This window comes from Setaria viridis, chromosome 8 (assembly GCF_005286985.2).
Source record: "Setaria viridis chromosome 8, Setaria_viridis_v4.0, whole genome shotgun sequence".
In the NCBI taxonomy this organism is placed as follows: domain Eukaryota; kingdom Viridiplantae; phylum Streptophyta; class Magnoliopsida; order Poales; family Poaceae; genus Setaria; species Setaria viridis.
In genome coordinates, this window is record NC_048270.2 from 28,185,813 (window position 1) to 28,198,580 (window position 12,768).

General features: G+C 49.9%; 1 protein-coding gene across 1 annotated transcript; it reads left to right on the forward strand.

Annotated features, from left to right (window-relative positions):
* The first annotated feature begins 5,547 nt into the window (after positions 1-5,547).
* LOC117866322 (probable xyloglucan endotransglucosylase/hydrolase) lies at positions 5,548-7,327 on the forward strand. Its single transcript, XM_034750512.2, has 3 exons — positions 5,548-5,921; positions 6,044-6,237; positions 6,715-7,327. Exons 1-3 carry the CDS (start codon positions 5,628-5,630, stop codon positions 7,115-7,117), a joined length of 891 nt encoding a protein of 296 aa, XP_034606403.1. The 5' UTR covers positions 5,548-5,627; the 3' UTR covers positions 7,118-7,327.
* Positions 7,328-12,768: the final 5,441 nt, after the last annotated feature.

The following is a 12,768-nucleotide window of genomic DNA, read 5'->3' on the forward strand; positions in this document are numbered from 1 at the left end:
GACCTTATGTGTTACTTAAAATGAAAGTTTTAGAAGTAAGGAAGCATTAGGATTGGATCTACGTATGTAGTACCTCGAATCCAATGAAATGAAAGTACAGACTATTTGTTTGGAGCGGAGGGGGGAAAAGAACACATGCATTTAGAGAGAGAGAGAGAGAGAGATAGAGAGTTGAATTTTTCCAAGAGGTTGAACATCATGTTAGAAAATTTCCAAGATTCCTATGGATCTAACGGTTCCATAGGAATTTCAGAGGTTCATTCAATCTTTGGTTCCAAATCTTTTTTTTAAGAAATCATCAGTGTGTTGGGGCGGCCCAACGTTTTGGAACGGGCCCGGATCTGTCGCTCGGAGCCCAAATTTGGCCCACAGCCTGTATGCTCTGTTGGAAGTACATGCAACTTCTCGGATGGATGGCGGCAACATGCAAAGCACCCAACGTCACATTACGTCCTCTGCAGCTCTGCTATGCCCATCACCATCAGCAGCCGTCCGGTTCGTGTCGGAGCGGACTTGCAGATGGGAGAACGCCTCCAGATGGCGATGGCGATGGCGATGGCCTGGCCTCTTGTGCCGCGCCGACTGGTCTTTTCTTCCGCCGAACTCGAATCCTCTGGGACTCGCACCGTCACATTACGGCCGGTGCTCAGGTCGTTCGATGTATCGCGACACCCAATCGATCGATGGGATGACAGGCGAGGAGGCATTCATCAGGTCATCATGGGATCGATCGATGATCCGTTCATCTGATCTCCTAGCACAATAATGCTTCGTGCGCCCGGCCGGCCTGCTGGCAGCTGCGCTGGCCGCCGTGCACGGGCATGGGCGCAGGCCGCGGGCGTAGATGATGGAGGCCGGGGATGGGTGCGGCGGAGCCACGCATCAGGCCTGTCCAACGCATGCAGTGGGGTGGTGTTCACTACTGGGCCTTCTGGTGTCTCTGGTTTGTGAATGTCCTCTTGGATTTTTGGGCGTATTTTTCGATTAGGGGAATAATTACTTTGACAAATGATACTAATTTTAATACTATTAATGATGTGCACCATTTAAACTATTAAAAATCTACCTATACGGAAAATGACTAATGATCAATACTATTAATGATGTATCCACTATGCATATGGCTAAGGAGTGATGATATTAACTTTAGTAGTATCACTAGTGTTACATAAAGATTGTGCTATACTGATTTTAATGCGGATATTGTTTAATTTAAACATTTAAATTATTTTTTATTTTTTACAAAAAATAATTTGTATATTCAATTTCTTAGTATATATGTATTGAAATATTTATTTATACTATATTTATTTATACTATATTTATTTAATCATATATATTTACCTATTGAAATTTTATTGATAGATATTATTTTCAATGAGCTGTCTTTTGTGTAAATGTGTTACATACTTATAATTTACTCACCTATTGTATAATGATGTTGTTACACTAGAACCATTGATAACACAAACGGAGTATTGTGTTCTCCTCTTCTGAAGCCCAATTATGATTTTACCCTCATTTTGTCCACTTTGTGATTTTTCTCCTACTTTTTCAAAATGAACACTCCATTTACCCATATTCTTAACTCAGTTAACTGCATCAAGAATGAACAAATTAAAAAAATATGAAAACCCTTCATAATATGGTGAAAAGACAACAATACCCCTTATCCCTTTCTACCCTATCCTACCCGAATCTAACGCGTCTCTTTCTCTCGATCTCTCTCCCAGCATCTTTCAGTCCTCTAGCTCTAGCGGTTGCAACTCTAGCAAGGGCGACAGGATTCCTGTGACTGGTGGGCGCCGAGTGGCCAGGGCCCAGGGCGGTGAGATTCCGGTGGCTGGCGGACGGCCAGGATGCACGGGTGGACGGGAGGCGTGGGAGGCCAGGGTCCTGGGCGCACGTCCAATCGGGGGATTGGCGCAGCGCGAGGCAGGCCAGGGCACGAGCGCGCAGCCCGTCTAGTGGTGGCTCGGCGTCATGGCGGTATCGTAGCTTCTCAGGTGCCGGTAGCTCCGTAATCCCTCTGAGGTGTGGATGTGCTCCGGCGACACGGTTCTTCGTGAATGTGCTTGTGGGAGAGGCAAACACCGGCTGGCTAATGGTAATTTCAAGCTCTTAATAGCAAGTAGGCATAATATATGCAAGCATTAGCGATTCTGTTGGATTGGACCTCATATTTATTTTGTTGTGGAAGTATAGGCCTCAAAGTCCATTTTTCAAGTTGCTTTTGTCGGATGAATTAGTTTCAGTTTTTAGGTACAAAGAAGGAAGCATTATCTTCCCTTTCAAACAATCCTGAAATGTCCCTTTCCATTTAACCTTTCAAACAGTCCTGAAATGTCCCTTTCCATTTAAGTTGGTTTTGTAGGATTGAATTAATTTCAGTTTTGAGGGTGTTTCAGTCTAAAAATATTGTCTAAATATTTGATCGCAAACAAATCACGACGTTCTAGGGAAGCAAGGGGCATATTCGCAAGGGCAAACTCATCTTACTTCAGCTCATTTGACGCCGTTATGTATTGCTAATGGAGTAGGGGTAAACTCTTTCTTCAAATTCAAAAGGTAGGAGTAAAATCAAAAAGTGGATAAAAATGAGAGTAAAATTATAATTGGAGTTCAAAATAAGGGTAAGAAGGCAATAAGCCCTAACACATATTTACCTTTGTTGTCTTCCAAATTGAGTAGACAAATCTTAGTTGGATTTTGAACTCGTGCACGTTTTGTCGTGGTTATTCGAATCCGATTCCAATCCAAATCCAAGTCCATCCATCCGTAGGCCCTGGGGATGAATGAAATCTTCCTTGCCTTCACTTAATATCCAACGGTCGGCACTCGCAACAGGTACGCACGAGCGCGGGGGAGTCAGGTTACGCTCTTTTATTTGATCTCCAACGAGTTCTGAGCACGTGTAGTTACCCTGTTTGGAGTTTGGGCACCGTCGTCTCGACCCACCCCGGTGGCTACAAAAATTCTGTCCGGTCAGCCACGCGCGGGCACACAGGCAGGCGCGGCGGATCGGGTAGCGAACATGGCTGGTACCGGCCGGCCCGGCCGCCGACAGCATGTGCAGTGCCGCAGGGGTCGCCGTCGTCACGTATCGGCTCTGGGCCACACCACCCGACGGGACGTCGGCCTCCCTCCCAAAGTCCCAACCCACCCAACCCTCGCATGTTCTGGGGCCAGCCGAGAGGCCGCGAGGGACCATGCCCCATGCGCGGATGCAGGCCTGCGAGTCTGCACCGCGCAGGCATGCTTGCTCTGCTCCCGCCCCGGCCCTGCCGCTTCACCTTCACCGGCATGCGTGCCGGCCGGCGCACAGGGACTGCCCCTACCCATCTTTACCGTTTTCCCTCTGTTCTACTAAAGAATGCAACTCTCGCTTTCCAAGAAATCAATCAATATTAAATTTAATCAAATTTATACAAAATATTACTAACATTTACAATACAAAATAAATATCAATAGATTAATTATGTAATATATATTTTAACACTAAATCTATTTAGAGGCGTGAATGTTAATATTTTTTTATAAATTTAATTAAACTTGAAATTATTTGACTTCTTCATAAACAAGAGTTGCATTTAAGGAGTACACCCGACGTGGCAGGTTCACATTGCACGCGCGCGGCGCACCAGTAGCCTTTTGAACCCAGCAGGAGGGCCAGTGCACTGGCACAACGTGGCAGGGCACCACAGGTCGGTACACAATGAACTGCATGTGCAACTTTTCCAAAAAAATCTGCATGCATGTGCGGATTTCTTAAAGCCGGGAAGGGTAAGGCCGGCGTGTGCGTTGGCCGCGACTACGTGCCACATATGCGACAGATAACTATATGTTCCATATGCGTAGGTTTCATCTATCCGCAACAGGTCCACAGGTAAAATGTATAGGTCCTATCTATCCGCAACAGGTTCATAGGTGAAATGTATAGGTCCCATCTATCCGCAACAGGTCCACAGGTTTCACCTATCAGAGCCTTCTTCTTCCTTCGTCCAGCTCCTTCCTTTTCCTCTGTCCGTGCGCCCCCCCCCCCTGAAGATGCGGCGGCGGGAGCCATCGAAGCCGAAGGAGGAAGGCGGCGCGGGGGCAAGAAGAGGAGAGGGGTTAGGGTTCGGGATGGACTTCGGGGTTCGGGTTGTCAGGGTTGGGGTCTCCTATGACCTCCGGCTGTTGAGGAAGGATCTTGGGCGGCAGCGACGAGTTGTGGGTGGGGCGGCGGGAGCTGCTGGCCGCGGGTGGCGGAGGATAGTTGGTGGCGGTGGAGGAGGGAAGCGGCGGCGTGAGGATGATCGGAGGAGGAAGACGATTGGGGTGAATGGAGCGACTGGAAGAGACCGTTTTGGTGGATCGAAGGCGGTGATGAGTCATGTGCTTGTTATGTGCTTGTTGAAGGCAGCTGCGCGCGTCGCCCGACATCCTCTCCACTCGTTGCCGGCGACGTCGTGGGACACCTCACCGGCCGTGTGTGCCGTAGGAAGATTTTCCTATGGCGCACCCGGCCCGTGCCATAACAACACGGGACCCCAAGCTAAAGACACCTAGTAACTGATACCCGGATACGCGTGTCACTTCTACAGGGGTAGGGACGTCGGGTATATACCGGTCTACCGAAGATACGCCCGCCCGGCCGTTTGATTCGGCGCAGGGGGAGGCACATGCCGCTTGCGGCCGGGATCCCGCGATCCCCGTCGTGGCAGTGGCTCCATGCCAAACCTACCCAACATGGCCGGGAACGCCCGCCTGCGCGGGCAGGCCAGGGCCAGCGGCAGCGAGGAGTGGCGAGTCGAGTCGGCGAGGCGCCGCGGCCGGCTCGTGTCCGTGTCGGTAGCACGACCCACCGGAGAGGCGAGACAGCCAGAGCCAGCCGCATGGCGCCGGGCTCGGAGATTCGGGCCTCCGGAAAGGGACCGGACGGACCCTGAATCTGATGGCGATGGGCACTGTACCCTGCACGCCCATGTGACCGCCATTGACGCCTGCCTGCTGACACCCACTTGATAGCTAGCTACCTCATGGCCGCACAGGCCACATCGCACTGTGCTCGATCGCCTCTCCGTGTTGGCCTGGCCAGCGCAGCCCTAATCACCATGATAAACTGGGTCTCCAGATCGATCCCCACCGTTAGATGCATCGCATCTTGCAAGTTGTGCGTGATCCGTCACTGTCAGTCACTGATTGATCGCCCAATCAGTGATCGACAGTCCTGGCTCTGTACTTGATTTCGCCTCCCGCTGGGCCAACCTGACCCGCGCGAGGGCGAGACAAGATCGCGCATCATCCCCGAGCTCGTCGGCGGGTGTCCATGTGACGCTCGACAGTGCACCGCGGCTAGCTTAATTAGCTGTGGGATCATATCGATCGATCACTCGATCGCCAGCTATACAACTCCATCAGCAGCGAGTTAATCGCCCATTAAGCTGCCACCTAGTAATCCCTATCCCCAGCCACTTTAACCAGCCACACTAGCTGTACAAGCAGGGGTCCGACCTCCTCGTCCTCGAGCCGGCCAGCTCTCGCCCTATAAATATACTCGCACACTCCTCAGTCTCGGCAGCATCCAGCAGCCACCCTCAGTCCACCACCCCCCACTGCCGAGAGATACAGAGTAGCAGGAGATCATGGCGACGGCGCGGTGGCTTCTCGCTGCCGCGGCGGCGGCGCTGATGCTTGCGAACTGCGCGTGGGCGGCGGCGCCGCGGAAGCCGGTGGACGTGCCGTTCCAGAAGAACTACGTGCCGACGTGGGCGGAGGACCACATCCACTACGTGGACGGCGGGCGGGAGGTGCAGCTGTACCTCGACCGCAGCACGGGGACGGGGTTCCAGACGCGGGGATCCTACCTCTTCGGCCACTTCAGCATGCACATGAAGCTCGTCGGCGGCGACTCCGCCGGCACCGTCACCGCCTTCTACGTACGTGTTCTCCTCCTGCCCCTGCTGCTCTGTTCCTCTTGCCAGCCTGCCTGCCGGGCCGGCATTACTGTTTTGCTTTGTTTCGCGATAATGCTAATGGAGACGACGCATGCACGCAACAGCTGTCATCGCAGAACTCGGAGCACGACGAGATCGACTTCGAGTTCCTGGGCAACCGGACGGGGCAGCCCTACATCCTGCAGACCAACGTGTTCACCGGCGGCAAGGGCGACCGCGAGCAGAGGATCTACCTCTGGTTCGACCCAACCAAGGACTACCACTCCTACTCCGTCCTCTGGAACCTCTACATGATCGCGTAAGCTAGCACCCACATATGTCACCCTGCACCAACATTCTCTCTGTTGTTTTCAAGTAAAACAGCAACATTCTGACTCTACCGCTCGTTCATTGCAACATTGTTAATCCGCTGGCTGCCAGTTGCAACGACGTAGATTAATTACCAGCGTATTAACTAAAAATCACCGCCGCAAAGAGCTGTAAAACTTTCCAGCTCACCCTGTGTCACTGAGGACGGTGGGTATAGGACCGTAGGATGGCAGCACCACAGTCCTGAAAAGATGCTCTGAATCCCTGCATCTTGAAACAAGGACAGGAAAGGTCGTAGCAAGATAGCGCGTGCCTCCATGTGCAGTCGCTGCTCACGGGCACGGCCTGTGTGCAGTGTGCACGCCTGTCTGCAACCCTGTGCACACCAGCACGAACACTGCTGCAATGGCCCCTGCCGTCCATCCCTCGTCGTATACCATTAACCCAACCTCACCGTACTCTGCAGGTTCTTCGTGGACGACGTGCCGATCCGCGTGTTCAAGAACAGCAGCGGCGACCTGGGCGTCCGGTACCCGTTCAGCCAGCCGATGAAGCTGTACTCGAGCCTGTGGAACGCCGACGACTGGGCGACGCGCGGGGGGAGGGAGAAGACGGACTGGTCCAACGCGCCCTTCGTCGCCTCCTACCGGGGCTTCCACGTCGACGGCTGCGAGGCCTCCGCCGAGGCCCGCTTCTGCGCCACCCAGGGCGCGCGGTGGTGGGACCAGCCGGAGTTCCGCGACCTCGACGGCGCCCAGTACCGCAAGCTCCGGGAGGTCCGCCAGCGTTACACCATCTACAACTACTGCACCGACCGCGACCGGAACGCCGCCATGCCGCCCGAGTGCGCCAAAGACCGCGACGTCTGAATCTGATCGTGCTAGCTGCTTGGTTTGGATTTAGCAGCCTGCTACTGTATTGTTTTGGTGTATTTTGTGTGTTGCGTACGTGTGGTTCATGGTTCATTTCTGAGAGCCATTTCTGAGCACGTACTCCTACCTATTGTGCTGTACACTGTATTGTAACGTCTCAGAGCAAGGTCACCAATTGATATTGGCATTGGTTTTGAAAAATCATCAGTCCTCCTTGTTCTTGCTCGAGGTCGAGGATTTGGTCGAGTATATTCGTCCATTGCTATTTTTTTTTCAGTTAACTGGACATCTCTTAAAAAAAGGCCAACAACAGCAAAAGCATCTTGGGCTAGCTGCTCCCCGTTCCAAATCTTGTTCGTATGCGCGTGCCGGCGTGCGCGGCGACGAAAGGAAAAGCTCACCCGGGTTCCAGGAACCCAAGGGGAGTCTGTACCAAGATTCTGGCAAGATCTCGTGCGCCGGCCGGCCGCGGATCCTCGCGGCGGCCGGTACACGCGTACGCCTCGTCGTCGTCGCCGTCCCCCTACGGCCGCCGATAAATGAGCCGGCTAGGTGGAGCCATGTTCGAATGTCTGTGGGCGGCGCCAACGGCCGCTGCTGCGTACGTTATCCTGTTGTTTAATCCCACACCAGGAAGGAAAGCCAGAAGCCCTATGCATGGTCATGTTCTGTACCCGTGAATCTGTGTGATCCTATCCTGGCGTTATCCTGATCACCGGCCGGGACAGGCTCGAATTCAATAGGAAGAGCTTGGACGGCACTGCAGCAGAGCGACTTTGGAGCTCTGACAGGCAAATGGATCCGTTGTTCCATGCAGACGAAGAGCCACGAGCTTCATCCGGCTGTGGCTCCACCTGACACGGTGTTAGAGCCTTAGAGGAGAGCTAAAATTTGTAGCTCCCGCCCCCCTCTTATCAAGTTGTTTTGCTATCTCGATTTTCATTTTAGCTCCTTACTACAGTATTCACTTAGTGAATAGTACAGCTACGGTGCGTGTGTCGGGTGGAACTGGAGTCACTCAAAGCTCCACCAAAGAGGGCTGCAAAAGGAAACCGTGTAGATCCCTTAGATGAACGTTAAACTTTTTTTTTTTCTATTATACAAAGAAACTATGCCAGATTTCATTGACGAATTTAGCAAATTCAAATAAAGATATTTCTCTTAAATCAAACACAAGTCTAAAATAAAAAAAATTCCATGGTTTTCCGTAATCCTTGTTGAAAGGCATTTCGAATCATTAGCAAGCAAGCTAATAAGGCGAGTGTGAGCATCTTAATTCTTTCTCAAAACTATGGTGTGGTATCTCTTGTTAAACTGGAACAAATATGCGAGTATCTAGAAGGGTACTGTCGGGCCATGCTGACGAGTGCCGATCTGACCTTGATGTACGAGGGGCTTACCGGTGTTAGTGAACATTTGATCAAGGGTTATTGTGGTTTAACATTTTGTCCTATTTTAAATTGTTTTACCAGAAGTATATATACTCATGCTAGCTACCTTGTATGGTCTTCTACCGTGTGAGATTTTCAGAACTGCAGCGAGGCAGTGCCATGTTCTGACTCTCTACGCTCTACACCACTCGTCAATGCAATATGATGCTTTTTCCGCCTATTGTGCTTGCCCCAACTAAGGAGAAGCCGCTGGATCTGCTTGAGGTTGCAGAAGCCTGTCATACGAGGGAAGCACCGATGCAAACGAATCCGTAGCCCTGACCCACTCATTCAATCGCATCAACAATCCTCAGAAGAGGAGAAATTAAGAAGAGGATTAAGTTTTCATAAGGCTCCAACGGGGAACGTTAACAGAAAGGAGTTTTCAACTTGGAAGTCCATCGCAACATGAGAATCCGAGCAATTTCATCAAGATCAAAACGCTTTGGTGAGATTGCTTGGACAAAATACAGGTAGTAGTACCGGTTTGATAGAAGATGGGTGGGGCAGAACCATCGTCATCACTACTGAAAAATTGAGCATTCGTTTCGAGCCTAGGTACCGGTTGCATTTTAGCTCGGTACTAATGTGAGCATTAGTACTGAGTGAAAGGATCTTGTGATGCCTAGAGGGGGGTGGGGTGAATAGGCTCACTTCAAATTTTCCTGAAAAACTTCGCAGTGGTATTAGATATGTTGGAACTTCCGATGCTGTGCCGGAACTTCCGATGGATCGGAACTTTCGCTACAGGATCGGAACTTCCGACAGAATAGAGTGAGCTGAACGAAATTCAAAATGCAACCTGAAATTGCCAATTCTATTTGAATCAAAAGATACTAAATGAAGTGTAAAGACTACTCTAGGTGATATATATGCAAGGAACCACTCAAATATATAGATTGGCTAAAAACAAGCCTCTAGGTCAAGCTAGAATCAAAGAACACAATAAGCACACGAGACAAGGATTTGTTACCGGAGTTCACTCTCACTAAGAGAGCTACGTCTCCGTTGAGGAGCTCACAAAGAGCCGGTCCTCACTAACCCTTTATCTCGCTCAATCAACTACAAAGGAAGATTGAGTCACTTACTATGAATCCATGAAGGATGGGTGATACAAACGTTCCCAGGCATACCACACGAAGAGGGCGCTCAAACGGGCGACGCCTAGCCGTCTAGAAGCGAGCTTCAAGAGTAACAAACACGAATTGAAGCCGAGGATGCTTGAAGTGCTCTTGAGATGAACTTGTTGAACTCTTCACTCAAACCTCAAGGCACTAACCCTCAATCTTGCTCTCACTCAAACCCTAGCTCAAGAACTCAAGGATTTGGCTCAAATGGGTGAGGGAGAGGTGTATTCAATGCTCTAGGGGGCTTTTGTCTTGAGTTAGTTCAGCAACCTTGAATGGGGGGATTGAGGGGGTATTTATGCCCGAGCCCCCAAAACTAGCCGTTATAGTCCTGTTATGTGCTTATCGAAACTTCCGACACAATGTCAGAACTTCTGATGGATTTAGAACTGGTGTGCAGAGGACCCCTGTCGGGAATTTTTAAGAAACACCCGACACACATTTTTCGAAAGTTCCGATGGTGTATCGGAACTTCCGACACTCTTAAGTCAAACATGCAGAGGACCCCTGTTGGGACTATCTGGAAACTTTCGATACGTATCGGAACTTTTGATACACTCAGAAAATCTGAGAAAAAGGTTGTGCAAGTGGGTGTTTTGTGTCTCCAATGGGTGGTTAGCATCTCAAGTGAGCACTTTAGCATCTTCAAGCTATCCATCCGCATCCCCCTTAATAGTACGAAGTTCCTAAACTCAAATTCAAAATTGGAAAACATAAATAAAAATCCTTTCGAGCTCAACACCATTCTATTTTTGCATTTGGGGGCTTCTTGAGAATCTTTAAGTACACCTTTGCACTCTTTTGCAATTAAACCTTATCAATCACTTGATAATCATATTAGTCCCCTAATCATGCGCGTCATTAACACTAAAACCCACATAGGGGGCCAAATGCACTTACACTGGGCCTAACGGATATTCCCCGAGGAACCCCCTAAGACCCCCATTAGTACCGGGTGGGGGCACCAACTGGTACTAAAGGATGCACATTAGTACCGGTTGGTGCCCCAACCCGGTACTAATGTGCCACCCCTCCTTTAGTATCGGGTGGGAGCACCAACCGATACTAATGTGGACCCTTTAGTACCGGTTGGTGCCCCCAACCGGTACTAAATTTCCTCGTATAAATTCTCCTCCTTCTTCCTCCTGCCCGAGCCATTCACCACAGCTCGAGCTTCACCCTATCCATGGCGCTATAGGGGAGGTGCTGCCGGATTGAAGCGGCTACAAGGCTTGTTGACTTAACAAAGGCAACAATCGATGGATCTTTCTTGCCTGATCGAGAGAAGGACGAGCTAACTATGGCACTTGGTAATTCCGAACACTCTAGACGTTGCCGAGATAAAGGAGTAATTTCATGAAAGTTTGCCTTTCGTGAACACATTGATTCGTTAGAAGTTGCCAAAGAAGTAAGGCCGAACACGCACGACAGCTGCGAGAGTTGCAAGAACATGTAGCTTTGACAGAGGCAAGAATGGAGGAAGCAATCGATCGGCGTGTGACTCTAGCTCTTAGCAAACAAGCCAGTGAACAAGCAGCAACAACATCGGGGGCACATATCGACGTAACCCCTCTCAGCGTCGAAGCAGTGTTGCTTCCACGGAAGCCCCAGCTGGAGGATTTTTTGACATACTTGAGGACAACCAACGCCGCCCCATGGACGATATCACTAGGAGAGCCCCTTGCGAACTTGTTACTCCCGTGAAAAACAAGCTCATCGTGGTGGCTTATGGTGTGGCTGAGCAACCAACGCAAGGCCAAACACTTCATGGCGTGGAGATTCCAGCTCGTGATTACGCTAAAGTTGGGGTGGACCGAGTGGTCGACGGTTGGGATGACCTGGAATTGGAGATTCTTGGAGGTGACGGGAAAAGAATCTAGGAGAAGCCATCCATGGTTGGATTCTATGGCCCAAGCGCTACGTAAGGATTACGCAGCCGAATCCCCCGACCTTGGGATCATCTCCTCAAGGCTCAAGGGTAATATCACCTACGCCATCTGCTAGGGCACCCTCTCCACTACCAGATAGGGATCCTAGCATGAGTCCACTACCAGATAGGGATCCTAGCATGAGTCCACCTCCCCCTGCTATGAGCATGGCTACACGGCAAAACATGCCTTCAGTTCTGCCTACTGCGGCTATGAAGAAGCAGAAAAAGCAGAAGGAGAAGCAACCACTGTCCAAGTACCCATGTGATATGACATATGAGGAACTCCGCACGTAGTGGATGCTGAGCTTAAAGCTTTCTTCACAAGGGAGAAGCCGAAGAAAGATGCACTACTTGATAAGGTTAAACTCCAGACTTTCATCAGAAGCATGGAGACGAAGCAAAGGAAACAGCTAGAGACACTACCGCTATCTGACTAGATAGACAAATAACACAGGCTTCTCAGAAGAGGAACAAAAGTGGGTTAACTATTCCACAACTCGGAACCCAGTACAACTAATCGATTGCTCCGCTCAAGGTGCTTTCAGAGTTTGATCAGAACTTGCTACAATTCGTTAAAGATACAAATCTCACCCCAGCTCAACTTTGAGGGGAGGATCACATCCCAAAGCCCCTAAGGCTGCTACATGGAAATATGAGTATGGGAAACTACTTGTGTGGCCGCAGTTGGTGGACCGTCGTCTAGCGAAGATGTACAAGTTGTACCAATGGTGCATGGAGGCTTCAGCCAATGGTTTTTTCATGCTCGAAGTTCGGATTGGAGATCAACATTATTTTCGTGAGGAAGAAATTATAAATGTGCCGCTGGAGTAACTATATTACCTTTACAATCAAGACGCACTTGACAAGTCACTCATCAGTTCCTGGGTTCTGTAAGTTTTTAATTTGCTCTAACTTCAAAATCTCTGCTCTAGTCATTGTGCGATGTCTTAACTCCTATTCGATTTTGTATCATGCAGGATGGAGATTCAAACTTGTTAGAGGAAAGGATACTATGATGTAGGTTTCATGGACCCCGATGTTGTAAACGAGTCAACTCTAAGAGATAAACCAAATTGGATGCTAAAGAATATATATAAGTTCCTCGACGAGCAACGTTACAAGAAGTACATACCGTACAACTTCAAGTGAGAGTGTTTCCCA